We start from the raw sequence: 14,212 nt of genomic DNA on the forward strand, positions 1-14,212 counted from the left end.
TTCCCCACCTTTGACTGATTTTATTTTATTAGAAATGTTTCATTGCTTAGGTGATTTTATTGTCTATAAATAATGTCTACCCCAAAAATGATGGGTACTCTGGCACAGAACAAAGAAGTCACAGACAGCAAGTCCAGCATGGGTACAGGCACCAAAATGCTACCAACAGTAGAGGAAGTTTACTGGAAGTAAACTAGCTAACTGTGTCATTTTCAAATAATCTCCAATCTGCCATGAGACCGAGATATCTTAATTAAAAAACTGAATGCTCTCCCTATGAGCTTATCTTCAAGCTTTTATTTTGTGCTCTAAATTACATTCCAGCCTTAAAATAGAATGTCTTTAAATTTCCTTCCTCTAATGAAATTTCAGCTTTGAGTATTTTTCTGCACTTGTGACCACATGTAGATCTTCACCTTCTTAAAAGAACCAGTATTAAACAGGACAATGGTGTGTTTTTAAAATTAGCTTCTGTGTTGAAGATTCCAGAAGTTGAACAAACAGGCATAGCTCTTCTGTCCTTTGGTGAAAAGTATCAATAGAAGTAAACTTTTCAAATTAGCATACTGTGCAAATAATGCTTCCAAGGTGTAAGTTAAGCTTGAACTTTCAAAATAAAGCCAACAGTCAGGAGCACAACAAAGACCTGGGGGAGCAGTGGTAAGTGCTTTGTGTAAAAACTTTGAAATGGAATAAACAGAGTTTTCACAAGATTCAGTTAACGTTTTATTGATTTGTTGAAGAAAAAACTACATTTTGTGTGAAAAGAGGTGTTACCTGTGGCCTTTTTTGTATCATACTAAATCTCATGTACAAAGCTACTGATTTTATGAGAGCCTATACGTTGTGTTACATTACTACGTAGCATTATACATGATAAAATCTGTTCCAGTTACTGCTTGTGCTTGGTATAGTGGCCTGTGATTACAGTAAACGGCTAAGACAAAGGGTAGGATGTATTTCACATAACCTTAGCCATCTGAAAATTGCATGCTGAATTCACAGCTACTGATCTATACCACAGACAGAGCCAACGGAGAAACATCCACATTCTTAGAAGGCAATTCATCCCACTTATTTCAGACATAATTCTATGGTACAGAATGAATTACCAAGGGTGATACCCAGTGTTTTCTCTTCACTAACCACAGAGGGAATCAAAATGACCAGCTTCAAAAATCTTCTAGCTTTTAGATGGCTAACATACATGAAAAGGTGAAATGTCACTGCTCCAGTGACTACGTGATTATTGACTTGTCTTTAGGTGTGCGCCTGCCAACACTTAAACATTCAGTTAACTGGAAACATGTCCTCATGGTAGGTAAGCCTGAAGAGTCACACCATGATGTTGCTACTTGTGTGAAGCAGTTGCTTCTGTAGATTTACACGCCTTATATATTGATCCCAGCAATATGTGTGTGCTCTGGCTGGGAAATGGCTCTCACTTTATTCCAGAATGAGATTTTCCTTTAGACTTCCTCTCTCCTTACCAAAATGTCTTTCAACCAAGGATGACTTGGTCAGATGGACACAACTGGGATAGTTTGCTCTTGAAATGGTAAATAATACACTTAAGCACGAATTTCCCAGCGCTGACTTTATGTGGACGATAATTTCTTTGTCAAAAAGGAACTTCTAAAATAAAGTGCAAAGAAGTTAACAGTTAAAAGGTAAGGATATTAGGAGTAAGAGACTAAAACTTCACACACATGTCCTCTTTTCATCTTTATTCTTCAGTGGGTTTTTTAAGTAATACTATTATGTTCTGAACTTCTCACTATCATATTGATTAACTGAAAGAAGTGGCAAGAGAAATTAATAAAGGACTACATAGATGTAATTCATAAGGGTTGAGTTCAAGAACAAAATGCAGTCAAAACCCTGGTCAAATTAAAGTTAAGGGCAGAGATAACAGGTGTGAACCTAGACTATATTCCAGTACCGCAAAAAGCAGCATGGGTGTGTACAGTCTTATTGTCTGATATAAGAGGCATGGAACAAACAAAATCAATAAAAATTTCTGAGTTATTTTCAGGGAAAAAACATCTTCAGAAACATCTAATGGGAAGTGGAGCACTCAGTTCTCCAGAAGATGTCTTGGAAGCCACATTGCATGAGTCACTGGAAAATATGATTGTAATAAACACTGTAGAACATCCTACACTTAAGTGGAAAGAGAGTGATCCAGTCTCCTCCTAGCAGAACATCTCTTTTCTGTCTTTTGAAAGGCAACTGACCCCCTCTGCTACCTTGCTTATGCCTTCCAGCAGGATCTCTACAGCTGCATTAAATAGCTGAAACATTATTCACCAAGGAAAAAAAAAGCAAAAATCATTTCATGTGCCAAGAATTTATTTTTATACTGAATTTTCATGCAGAAAGCAACCAGACAGATCTATACAGAAGAGTTAATTCATAGGCCTCTTACTCATAAGGAGAATTACTTTTTGTGCGGAGGTAGATTCCCCCCTCAAATGAGCAAGTACAATGTTCATGCAAGGCAGTGAGAACAAGCACAGCTGATGCTCTGTTTAGCATTTCACCCAGAAAGTACAAAAGAGAAGGGATACTGGCAGGACTGGTTTTGGACTGGAGCTCTGTTTTTCACCTTACCTGTGGTTTTCTTACTGTGTCACTGTACTCACTCTGCTGTTCCCTTGGATATCCAGATAGCCAAGGTTGGCTCACATTGCACTACTTCTGTTTATTTTATTCATTTATTAAATAGTCTCACTATATAAGCCACCTCGCTATTTGCATCACTGAATGATTTGTTTCTAGGGAGGTAAGTGATGGTTCTACTGAATTTCACTGAATTTTACTTGACCAGTCACATTCTTAACATTACAACTAAAAATAGCTGTTGTGATCAGCAATTATGATCTCAACCAATTGCCAAGTGCAATGAATTGCCTGTTTTATCTCTTCCTCTGTGATGTGTATATGCACATTTCTCATGCAACCTTCTCTTGGAAACCACCATTGGGAAGAAGTATTTGTAAGCTTTTCCATGCGGATTTACTGCAAGGAAATTAAATATTACTACTACTTGCACTCACCACTGGAGAAGTACAGAAAAGAAGTGGCTTGAATATGGCAGTCTAGCAAAAACTTACAATAAAATTAGGATTCAGTTATGATGTATTTGGTATTGGCCTGAAAGATATTCCCTGTCATCTTCAATCCCATTGTGATGCCCAGAGAAAAGGCAGGATATAAGTATGCTGTGGGTCAGATACAGCTCACAGGCTCACAGATGGACTACTTTGCCTTGAGTACCCTGTAGCACTCTGCTAGAGAGAGGCCCACCAGAAATCTCAGATCCAAATAAAGAAACTCAAATTAACTTCCCTATAGCTCAGGCTTATCTCCAATTGCTGTCTGGCAGATATAATTTGAAATGGACATTGTACGTACCCGAGAATATGTTCACACAGGAGCCTGCAATAGTCACTGTGAGAACTAGTAATTAATAGCAGAATCTTCCCAGCACTCTTCAGTTGTTTCAGCCACTTTTTTACAGACTCGGGACATCTTTGTAAATATTTGTCTGGATGATTTTTCACTTCTGGGAAATATGTCCCACAGTCTTCTAAAAAATTAAAACATAATTATGTATTATCCAATCCTGCTCACAAACCACTTAATCCACACAACAAACATCCTTTTATGTGCAAACAATACAATTTCAAAAAGGCAAAGCAAAGTCTAAAATTTTCCCTGGGTTGTAACTCAATATAAACCAAAAACCCAATCAAACCAAGAGGATACACTGTAGCAGAAATACATTTGTATGACTTTTCTCATTTATTAAGGTATTTTCATAGTAATTTTGTTTGATGTTCTTTTGCTCATAAGAGTAAATAATACATAAATTACAGATTGTAGTCTTACATAGCAAATAATTACTTCCTGTTACCTTTGCTCAATTTTTTGGATACTCAATTTCTGATTTTAAAATGAATTTAATGTTTAGAAAATAGTAAGAACCTGAAATTCCCAAGAACACCTGTTCAGTTACTTCTGACACTTCAGGTTTGCATTGTATGATTGATAATATCCATATTAATATGTTTGCACTTTTCACAACTAGCACTTTATCTATGAAAGGTTGATAAAACAAACTGGCAAGGATTCACAGGTATGTGGAATACTAGGAACTGACACAAAAAAAAACCCCAAACAATTCCAACTCCATCTTCAATAATCCTATTTTTGCTGAATATAACAGCAGCAGAATTTTGCAAATACACTTGGAATGTAAGTTTTTAAAAAGTGTGCAATAACACTAAGTTGGCAGTAAAAGTTACTTATTAAGTCACCAATAAATATTTACCTTATTACAACCAACAGCTGATTTATCAAGAGGTCAAATTAACATTAAATTTACCTTTTTTTTAGCATTCCTATGATCTAAGACTACATATTTCCCCTGATCTCAACCCTCTATAACCAAAAATATCAAGCCAGTTAAAGGTCTAAAAAGAAACATAATAATTGTAGAGACAGAAATGATACCAAGTATTTGGCTCTCAGTCTGTGAGTGTTATAGTATAATGAACATCGTCATAGAAGATTATTTTTCTTCCAGCATTTGTTCTATATGCAACTGTCTGTGGTCAACTTTGCTGAATGATTTAATAAATCCCAGACATTACTTAGCCTTCTGGTATGTGAGTAATGCTGTCCTCTAGTTTGAAAAAATAAGATTTAAACCACTTGAACTTTAGCTATTTAATGAAAGAGAACATGTATGTTTGAAACAGTAGTATCAAAGAAAGACTGAAAGATGCTGGGTGCTAAACATAACACTATTTCATAAATTACACATTCAAACATCTACAGATGGCAGGGAAAAAAACTCTCCCAAAAGAAGTTTCAAAGTGGCTGTTATCACTGCCACTAGACGGGAGACGAAAGTGTCTTATTCTCTGTACTGTGACTTGACAGATTTCTTCCCATAAGCTACAAAGTGGAGTACCGCATCTGAAGAAAGTCTCTCAAACAAAATCTTGCAACTCATAACCAGGTCACTATTCCAGATCTTCATAGTATTTAGGTCAGGCTGTGTAACAGCCTGTACCAGGGGAATATGAGCCTGTTCCTGCAGCCAGCATTATGGGATGCCATGACATTTGCCTTGACAGCTAGCCAAGACCAAAGATTTTCTTGATTAAAGCAGATTTAAAAAAGAACGTTTCCTGTAGTGTTTTCTCCCCTCTCCTTCCTTGGGTGTGAATATTGTTTGGGGTGAGCAATATAGTTTTCAGGAGAAGAAGCTGCATTATTTTTTTCAGTATTATCATTAGCAATTATATTTCATATTCTATGCTATGACAATTTTTCTTCTTCGTTGTTTTGGAAAACACACAACAATACATGAGAATGAAGGGGGATGTAAACAAAGCAGGCTTGGCATTAGTTCTCTCAGGTTAAAACAATTAAAAGAAAGATGGAAAAGTTAATTTATATATACAGTGATCTCTCACTTTTTACCCAGAGGTAAAAAGCTATGTTTAAATGATCTTTACCGTTGGACACTCTTTCTTTCCTTATCAAATGCTTCCCACATTCTGCTGACCATTCTTTAATGTGCAATTGATTTAAAGACTTTGAGTTAATTTAATCAACACTGTCTTCTTTGTTCATACTCTACGCAGTATCTGCTACGTGATAGATCTATGATATCTGGCCTTTGAGTTACATTTGCATTAGAAAAGGTCAACAACTCTGGATTCAACATATGAGCTTAAAGACAGTCTCATTCTAGTTTTCTATCTAGTCCCTGAAGCCCAACTATTAATTGCAGACAACCAATGAATCAGTCTTGACGCTGGGATCTGAAGTTTGCCTCTGGGCTGTTTGCCATATCAGGCAGAGGTACCTCAGAAGAACTCTCATTAAGGCATACCCTACTGTAATTAGACCAACATGGCCTGGGAAAGCAGAGTTTCACTTAATTCCTAACATACTATTGTGTCTGGTGAATTCAGTTTGGTCAAATATATACTCATGCCTGTAACGGAGTTTAACAGCCAAAGCTTGCAAGATTGTATTGAAAGCCAAACAAAATAAAAGTTGAAACCCTTGCTCGTTACCCTGGGGCAAGAGCCAGTTTTGAGGAGGACAGCAGAGCCACAGGCACCTTGTTGGCAAAAAAAGTTGTGGAAGTTTTAACATGTGATGGAGAAATAGCACCACGTCAAGCCTTCACAATCAAATGGACTGATTGGACAGTGAGAAATAAAGCATTTTTTCCAAGGTTATATATTACCATTATGCCATATGCTGCACTTTGTTTTTCTAAAGCAGGAAAACCATAAAAATAATAAAAAACCTCCATCAAGCAAAGAGTCAGTGAGAAACTGGAAAAGAACTAATTTTACCAGAGGCAACAGAGGAAAGGAGAAAGTGAGTTAATGGTAATAATGTGATTTTATGGAACTGTCATACACTTCTGTTCTTGAAAAACAAAGAAGTAATTCTTCAGACAAACACCATTCTTGAGAAATGTCTTTAGCCTGCAGTACCTTTGTGATAATCCTTATGGGCCACCCAAGTTTCAAAATACTCTTAAAAAATGGAACTATAAGCATGCTTTAGAGAAGCTTTGTTGGTCTACAAATTCACTGTATCAAAAAGGGGGTCTTGTGGTCACCACCAGATCTACAAATGACAGTTCACTGTCTGTACACCACTTAAAATATCTATGTCTTTATCTCTCTGTTTTATGAATATCACTTAACATACAGCTATATGGACATTGACACGTATTAATGTGTAGCCACAAATCAGTGAAAGCGAAACGACAATAACAAATGTCCCAACTTTCACCTCGAATGTCTCTATTGTTTTCAGTTATCTGCATGCATGCCAAAGCCTACACTAGTAACCTCTGGCTCTTAGGCTGTCTGAACACTCGCAAAATACAAGAAAACATTTCATAAAGAACATGGAAACAAGAAGACTCTGACAATGAACATAGCAATCAAGACATTTACCAGCTGCGATTGCACGAGAAAACTCAATCCAATAATGTGGAGCAGGAAAGTGTCTAAGCATTTAATGCACAACTTCGTAATTTATTACATGTATGTTGCCATGGAACAAATGCAGTTTTGCAATTTCCATTCCTGTTACTGAACGACCTGGAGGTTATCTGAAATCTCTGAAATACAGCCTGGGATAGCAAATTAGCAATTAGCCTTTGTAGGAATTTATAAGCATCTTCCAAATACACTTTCAAAAATAATAACTGCCTTTGAAGTCCATTAAGTAACCTTTAAGAAAAATGTATTTCCTTTTTAAGCAGAAGATAGAAATATAAGCAATTAAAATGAGTTGTCTAGAACTGCCACATATTAAAGTCCTGCAAAGCCTCTTATCAGATCTATGTCCTGTTGTATTTTCAAAGCAATATAATTTCCTCTGTGTATTATCAGAGGTTCTCTTAGTGTCCAGTTTGGAGTTTGTTTTTTCTTGTCTCATCTGACATTGTAATTTGATCAAGATGTTCTTTGCATCGTCTTTCAGTTGTGATAGCAAGTGTGATGGGAATTATGTATAGCTGGAAATGCAGAACCCCCGGACCAAACTCAGAAAGAGCCTGTACAGTGCTTGCCATGACTGTCAAGAAGCCTTCCAGCACAGACAATAATCCACCCACCCACCTCTACTATGGTCACAAAATAATGTCATTGAAGTATGCAGTTTGATGTTCTAATATAATACCTGTATTTGGGGACAAAAATAATAGTGGATTTTGTGCTCTTTGTTACACCATTTCTCTTGGCAGGGTCAGTTGACACTCCACTGGCTCTGGACTCCTTTGGATTCAAAGTCTGTAGATCTGCACTGCCAGGACACTGCAGTTTTCATCCCTTAACTTTTAGCTGGATTATAAAAAAGGCAACTGTTCAAGAGGCATGTTTCTGGCTAGGTTTCAATCCAGAACTAAACACAGGAACACAGTGTATTTTTTAGTATTGTCACTGCTTCTAAGAGGCACCTACTTGATTGAATTAAATATAATTTATCCGCTATTTATTCGATTTAGCTAAGCAGAGGGGTATGAGGCTAAAAAAAATCTGAGAATTCAGCCAAGAAAAATAAACTTTCAGCTGCCAGTTGGTAGCTTGTATTTAGTGGCTTTAACAACTAACCATCTCTTACAATGAAAGTAGTATTTGGGGATTTGACTTTTCTCTCTTTCAAATTCAAAGGCAATTTGATAGCTTAGCTATTGATACCCATAGCCAGATTCTCTGCAGCTCTGATGCAAGTAAGAACTTACAACTCCTCCCTAATTTTTGTCTGAATGCAGGCTTGTAGGTAACAGTTATTAATTCGATAAACAGAGTAGAACTGAAATAAAGTGTTACTGACAATGATGCAGACAACTATATTCATTGCATATTGCTTTCCACTGTGCTCTTACAGCACTTCAGGATTTTTAGTTACTAGAGACACTTCTTTGACTATTGTTGCTGTCTTCTTCCCTTGTCTAAACAAACACATCCAACAACTAATGTAAGGTTCAACAGAAACACAAGAAAAGTACCTTCATTACAGAAGATTTTGCAAAAGAATTTACATTTCATCTAAGCAATCAGAGGAGAAAGGGGGTGACAGCTGAAATTACATTAGACAAGTTGTCTTACATTTCCTTTCATTTAAGTTCAAGTGTGTATTCTAGTAGGAGCAGCAGAAGCAAAATGAGAGACAGAGGGAACGAAATGTTAACATAAAGCAAGATAAGAAAGCAGAGTGAAGCATGAAACAGGAATGACTGGGCAAAATATTGTTACATTCTGGAGGCCTGGGTTCAGGCAGATACCAGGAGCAGAGAGAAGCAGGAAGAGATAAATCATCCCTATCCCTCCCCCAGGAGATAAAGATGTTAAAAACAGAATAAAAGGATGAGACACCAGGAAGATAGGAGGTTAGGAAGAGGCAAAAGTCATAAGAGCAAAAAAAAGAAGTGTGGTGGATGTAAAATATTATGTATTTTTAAGTTTTCTGCAATTGTCTCAACTCCTTACTGTGCAGTTTCCTAACAGACCAGAGGCTCAAGGATCCTGGTCCAGTTCAGGCAGGAAGAATACTAGTTATTTACACCTCTTAATTAATATGGAAAGAAGATACTGAGTTTGGAGACAAAGGAGATGCTAGTATTATGGTACCAAATCTCTCATTCTCACTGAAAAAAAGAGAGAAGCAGTATTTCTGGGAGGAGAGAAGGGAAAAAAAGGAGTATGGGTGGGTTGCCCAGTGGAGACCAAGAATGCAGGACGACACCTCAGTGGGTTGCTGCCTGTCATGAGGCCAAACTCAGCAGTATAGCATGATGGACCCCTGCTTGCTGTAGCTAAGAGTTAGCTTGTGTGCCCTGATATATGAGTGGTTGCCTACAAAGCAGAGTATCTTTCAAACTCTTATTGTATGTACAAGTGGAACAGAATGAGAAAGAAAAGGGAAAAAACGACAGAAATCAGACAGAAGAGAGGAGCTAGGAAATACGAAGAGCAATTAGAAATAGACCAGTATTAAGGATAAATTGTATTCTATTAATAACGCATACCTACAGATAGGGAACATGTATCAGTATGGCAAATCAAATTAATGAGAAAACTTTTCCTCCTATTTTCTCAGAAAAGTAAGGATTTTTATGATCACAAAGTAAATGCTTTGCATATGGCCCTTCAGTTTTGAACAAATCACGTACTACCGATGGAAATACAGGATCAACTGATCCTCTATTTCCCTCTTTTGCCTGTGTATCTGTTAAAGAAAATGTATACAGCTCATATAACCTTAACCTTCTTAATATTTTTAGCAATGTTGAGCTCTTGTCAGGCTCATATGATAAGATCATATTTTATCATAAAATATGATAGATCATATTTTCTAAAATAATAAACTGTTTCCCAGTGATGACAACTCTGTGTTCACCTTGATTAATTTCAAGGGGGTGACCATAAGGTAAGGATCTGCGGTGGGCTGGGGAAAACATGACTACTGGGATTAATAGTGACTGCAGCGCTATACAAATATTTAATATACTGAACAAAACACTTTAGCAGGACACACACAAAACAGCACCTCTGCAAGGACTTCATGGGTCACTTCCTCTTCTACTTATTTTCTACTCCTGTGGCCTACGAGAAGCTTACTGCAAAAATTAAAATGCTTTGGTTGCTAAAGATAGGTCTCAAACTAAAAGGAGGCTGAATGCCTAGAAGTTCTTCGAAGGAAGGCAAGAGCAGCTGTTGTTTCTTCTGGCCTGATATAATGATGCAGGAACCACCACACCCCCTCCCACCCTTGTGTTTCCGAGGTGAGACATCCATGCCAAAGGCTGTCAGGAACAGTACTGGACCTTTAGATACATTTAAATGGAAATCATAATGTCAAATTCAGAGGCTATTGCCGCTCTGCCATCTCACAGCTGAAAAACACCCCCTACCCCACTATCTGTGTTTCACAGCAGACCAACGACCTATGACGACCAGCTCAGACCTCAAGGCTGCAAGTTTCAGGGCTGGCCCTAACCAAAGCCAGCTTCAAGATGAGGCTGTATCTTTTCTTGAAAACATAACCTGGTAACTATTGTTTTCCCAAAAGCCTTTCAAGCAAGCTTAAAATCTACCATTTCCTGAAACGCTTCACTCCTTCCTATCTGAAAGAACAACCCCATTCAGTCTGCTTCAAACCTTCACCCTCTTGCTTCCTAATCCTGCCCCATCTCCCATCGCATCAGCTGTGTTCTGGCTGCAGAACCATCAAGGCTCCTTGAAGTGCAGTGCTACAGTCAGACACTGGAATGTTTTTTTGCATGTAGAGTTATTCTTGCTTCTTGTTGAGGTCCATGGACACCCGAAGAGAAAGCCAGGCTATTTTCATATGTTACCTGTTCTTCTTAGCATTCCCAAATGGCTGAGTCTAGCCCAGACCACTTCTACCTTGCTGGTACAACTGCTCCCACTACCAGTTAGCCCCACTCTGCAGTCCTTGTCCTGTCTTATCCCATGCTTGCAGATCCCTTCCTTTAGTAAAGGGTAACAACACAAATTTAAAAAAAGTAATGAAAAGCACTTTGTACGTTGCAAAATTTTCAGACTGACTTCACGTGGACTGCTAAGACATGACATTGGTTAGAAAGGAGTCTAGATGTGGGTAGTTCAAATGACCTGCCAAAGTTTTGTATAAACAAAACTTGGAAACAGCATTTCTTTCCTTGTTTTTTCTTTGCCTTCTGGTTTTATGTTAATATTTACATCAACATAGCACTGTTTCCACAGTACACTACAAAGCAGGAAGAATGTACTTGGGAGGTAGGACAGGATCTGCTGCTACAATTTAGAAGAAAATCTTTCTTTCTCAAAATAATTCACTTCCTTGCTTTACATTACCATGCTAGTTTGCAGTATAACAGACCAGATTTATCAAACCGTATGAGGTCAATTAATTTGTGATGACAATCTTGTAGCCCATAGGCTGAGCACTAAACCCATGCAGAGGCAACTACCATTTTTTGGACAAACGTTCAGTTAAATCAGTCTGATTCTCCAGAACTTCATAATCCCTACTGCAATACGTTTTGTTTGATTGTCAAGAATGTCTTCCTATAGGATTCATGCAACACACTTAGCTATCAAGTATAAGACAGAAGGGTGATATAGTGATTACTCAAAGCGATAAAACCCACATTTTTTCCTCCTGTTAAAAGATTTACATGGATCACTTGTTATATAAACCAATATTTAGAGGACGACAACCCATCAGTGAGAAATCATCATAAGTATTCTGGAGATCTCCATCTTCATGTATATGCAGATTGCTGAAGCTAACAATCCTTATACATTCCTTTGTCATACCAGCTTGCTCTTTTCCATAGAAATATATATGAGATTATTCTTTGATATACATTGTAACTATTTGCACTGAACACCTTCTTTTCCCAACAAACTTTGTGTACTTAAATGACTGTTAAACTCTACCTGAGGCCAATTCACAAACCTTTAAAATATATCCCCTGTATAACACATCATAAAAAAACTGCAAAAGAATTTAGGACAGAAGGAGGAAATTGTTTTGTTCAACTGACTACAACTAAGCAGGTGGGAAATGGGATCTGTTCAGGATGCTGCTGTAGTCTAAAAGAAATGTTGGCACCTAATTTCAGAGGAAGTCAAATATTAGAGTACATTTTGGTATATACATCTGATGAGGCTTGCTTGAGTCCATCGGCTTGCATGACACTTGCTGTTGTGTTTGGTGTGGAAATGAAACGCATAACGGAGAAATAAAATGCAGTCAATTGATATTTTATAATGACACCCAGACTACAGGTTGCTGATAAACTTAAACTAAAAGTTTATTCAGCTGTACTGCTCCACCAAGAAGACATTACAGGAAATCTCCTTTTCTGTAGATCTCAAATTAAAATAGTTCTGGGGAGGAACTGAAACTCTTTTTGAAGCTTTGAAAGCACCAGCTACTTTAAGGCACTTGTTGCAGAAAGAATGAAGTAAAAGTTGTTCGAAATATTTTTACTGCAAGCAGTAGTGTCATATACCTCTTATATATGCATATGCACATACTAAAAGACACACAAAGATATATACATATGTATGTATACACATTGTACAAAAACCCTGTATTTTTTTCTTAAAACAAGAAATAATCTTTTCCTGACTCCCAAGGAACTCCACACTGACAATAACAAATGGTGTTAATTCCATCCTCTGTGTCTGCAGTTGCAAATTTTCCAAATGGGTACAGATGTACCAAGAGCTGTATGCAGATTCCAGTTTTGCTTGCTACTTAGCATTCCTGTACAGCTGCCACATCCACACTTCAACAACAACTTGATGGGCAATGGGAAACTGCAAGCAAAAAGCACCACAAGAATAGGATAGGGGGAAGAACTAAGTGTAAAATGAGGCACTTTGAATTGAATCAAAAAAACACAGCAGAAAATAAAAGACAATACAAAAGAGTGTAACAGTAAGGGAGATTTGTAACAGGCTATTTACCTTTCATCTTATGATTAACCTATATATCCAGAAAATTCAATTTACAAATCACGTGTGCTTTCTGTGATCTCATGATTTTTCTAACTTACGAGTAATGTAACAACTACTTCTTCTGTAGGTAATGTACCAACTTCTGTTAAGCTTATTATCAAATTTATAATATATATAAATATATAATGAAAGACTTACTCTTCTTGCCTGGGATCTCACACTAGCTGTCCTGTTACAACAGGTCTGAAATGACATATATACCAAGTACTTTTTGCGATTCTGACCTATAGAGCTTCATGAACCACTGGATGAGACTGCAGAAGTGTATTTCCAGTCCCCATGTATTCAAGAAGTATTAACAGGATGATGTACTAAGAAGGACCACCAGGATAAGATCCAAAGGCCCTAAATGACAAGAAGAGAGTCAGGCTGCATCTAGACACCGCAGTGAGAGGCAGTATAAAGGCATTCATTTATCTCTAAGAAGCCAGCACAGCTGGAGGGAACAAACCCTACAGGTACGTGTATGTTTCCCATATGAACAGTTCAGCCATACAGCACTGGAAGGAGCGCGAGCGACTTCCCAGGCTGGACACTCGCCCCCGCAGGCGGCATTTCTCCGGTACAACGTGAGGGTGGCGCCACCTAGCGGGCAGGGACCCGGCTCGCCGGCAGCCCCGCTCCCCCGGGGGCAGCCCCGCGCCCCGGGAGCGCAGCTCCGCAGGCGGCGTGGAGGAGGATGCCTTCGGGTGGGGAGCTGCATCTCCAAGCACCAGCGCCTCTCGGTTACCAAGACCCATCAAAACACGGGTGTCGGGAGGGTAAACCCCTGCTGCTTCCTGGGTTGCTCATTTTTTCGGTTAACCTTTTCCTTTTCACTATTTATTGGTCTCCATGAAGGCAGCAGGGCCTTGGGAAATCCCCTACAATTTTTAGATAAAACTTTTAAAAGACTGAACATAGCTGAAACAAACAGCTCTGCAGAAATGACCCCAAAAGGCAATGATCTGCCAACAGCAACCACCAGAAGTCAGGGTGCAAGGCAAGGCTTAATAGCAAAGACTGCATGATTTGACAGTTTAAAGTTAAATCTAGAAGAGAAACAATAACAGTCGATCAAACATGTAGAAGGCTCCTGCTCGGGGAAAAAAAGAAGAAAAAAGGAATTATCTGTCCCTGGAGAC

At 38.2% G+C, this 14,212-nt stretch overlaps 1 protein-coding gene across 2 annotated transcripts in view; it reads right to left on the minus strand.

Moving 5' to 3' along the window:
• NT5DC1 (5'-nucleotidase domain containing 1) overlaps nt 1-14,212 on the minus strand; it is a 148,368-nt gene that overhangs the window by 45,816 nt on the left and 88,340 nt on the right. For both annotated transcript variants that reach the window (XM_040597602.1, XM_040597603.1), the window contains exon 7: nt 3,418-3,592. In XM_040597602.1, the coding sequence (XP_040453536.1) occupies nt 3,418-3,592 (175 nt within the window). The remainder of the gene's footprint in view (nt 1-3,417; nt 3,593-14,212) is intronic.

Source organism: Falco naumanni, chromosome 6, assembly GCF_017639655.2.
Source record: "Falco naumanni isolate bFalNau1 chromosome 6, bFalNau1.pat, whole genome shotgun sequence".
NCBI lineage: Eukaryota > Metazoa > Chordata > Aves > Falconiformes > Falconidae > Falco > Falco naumanni.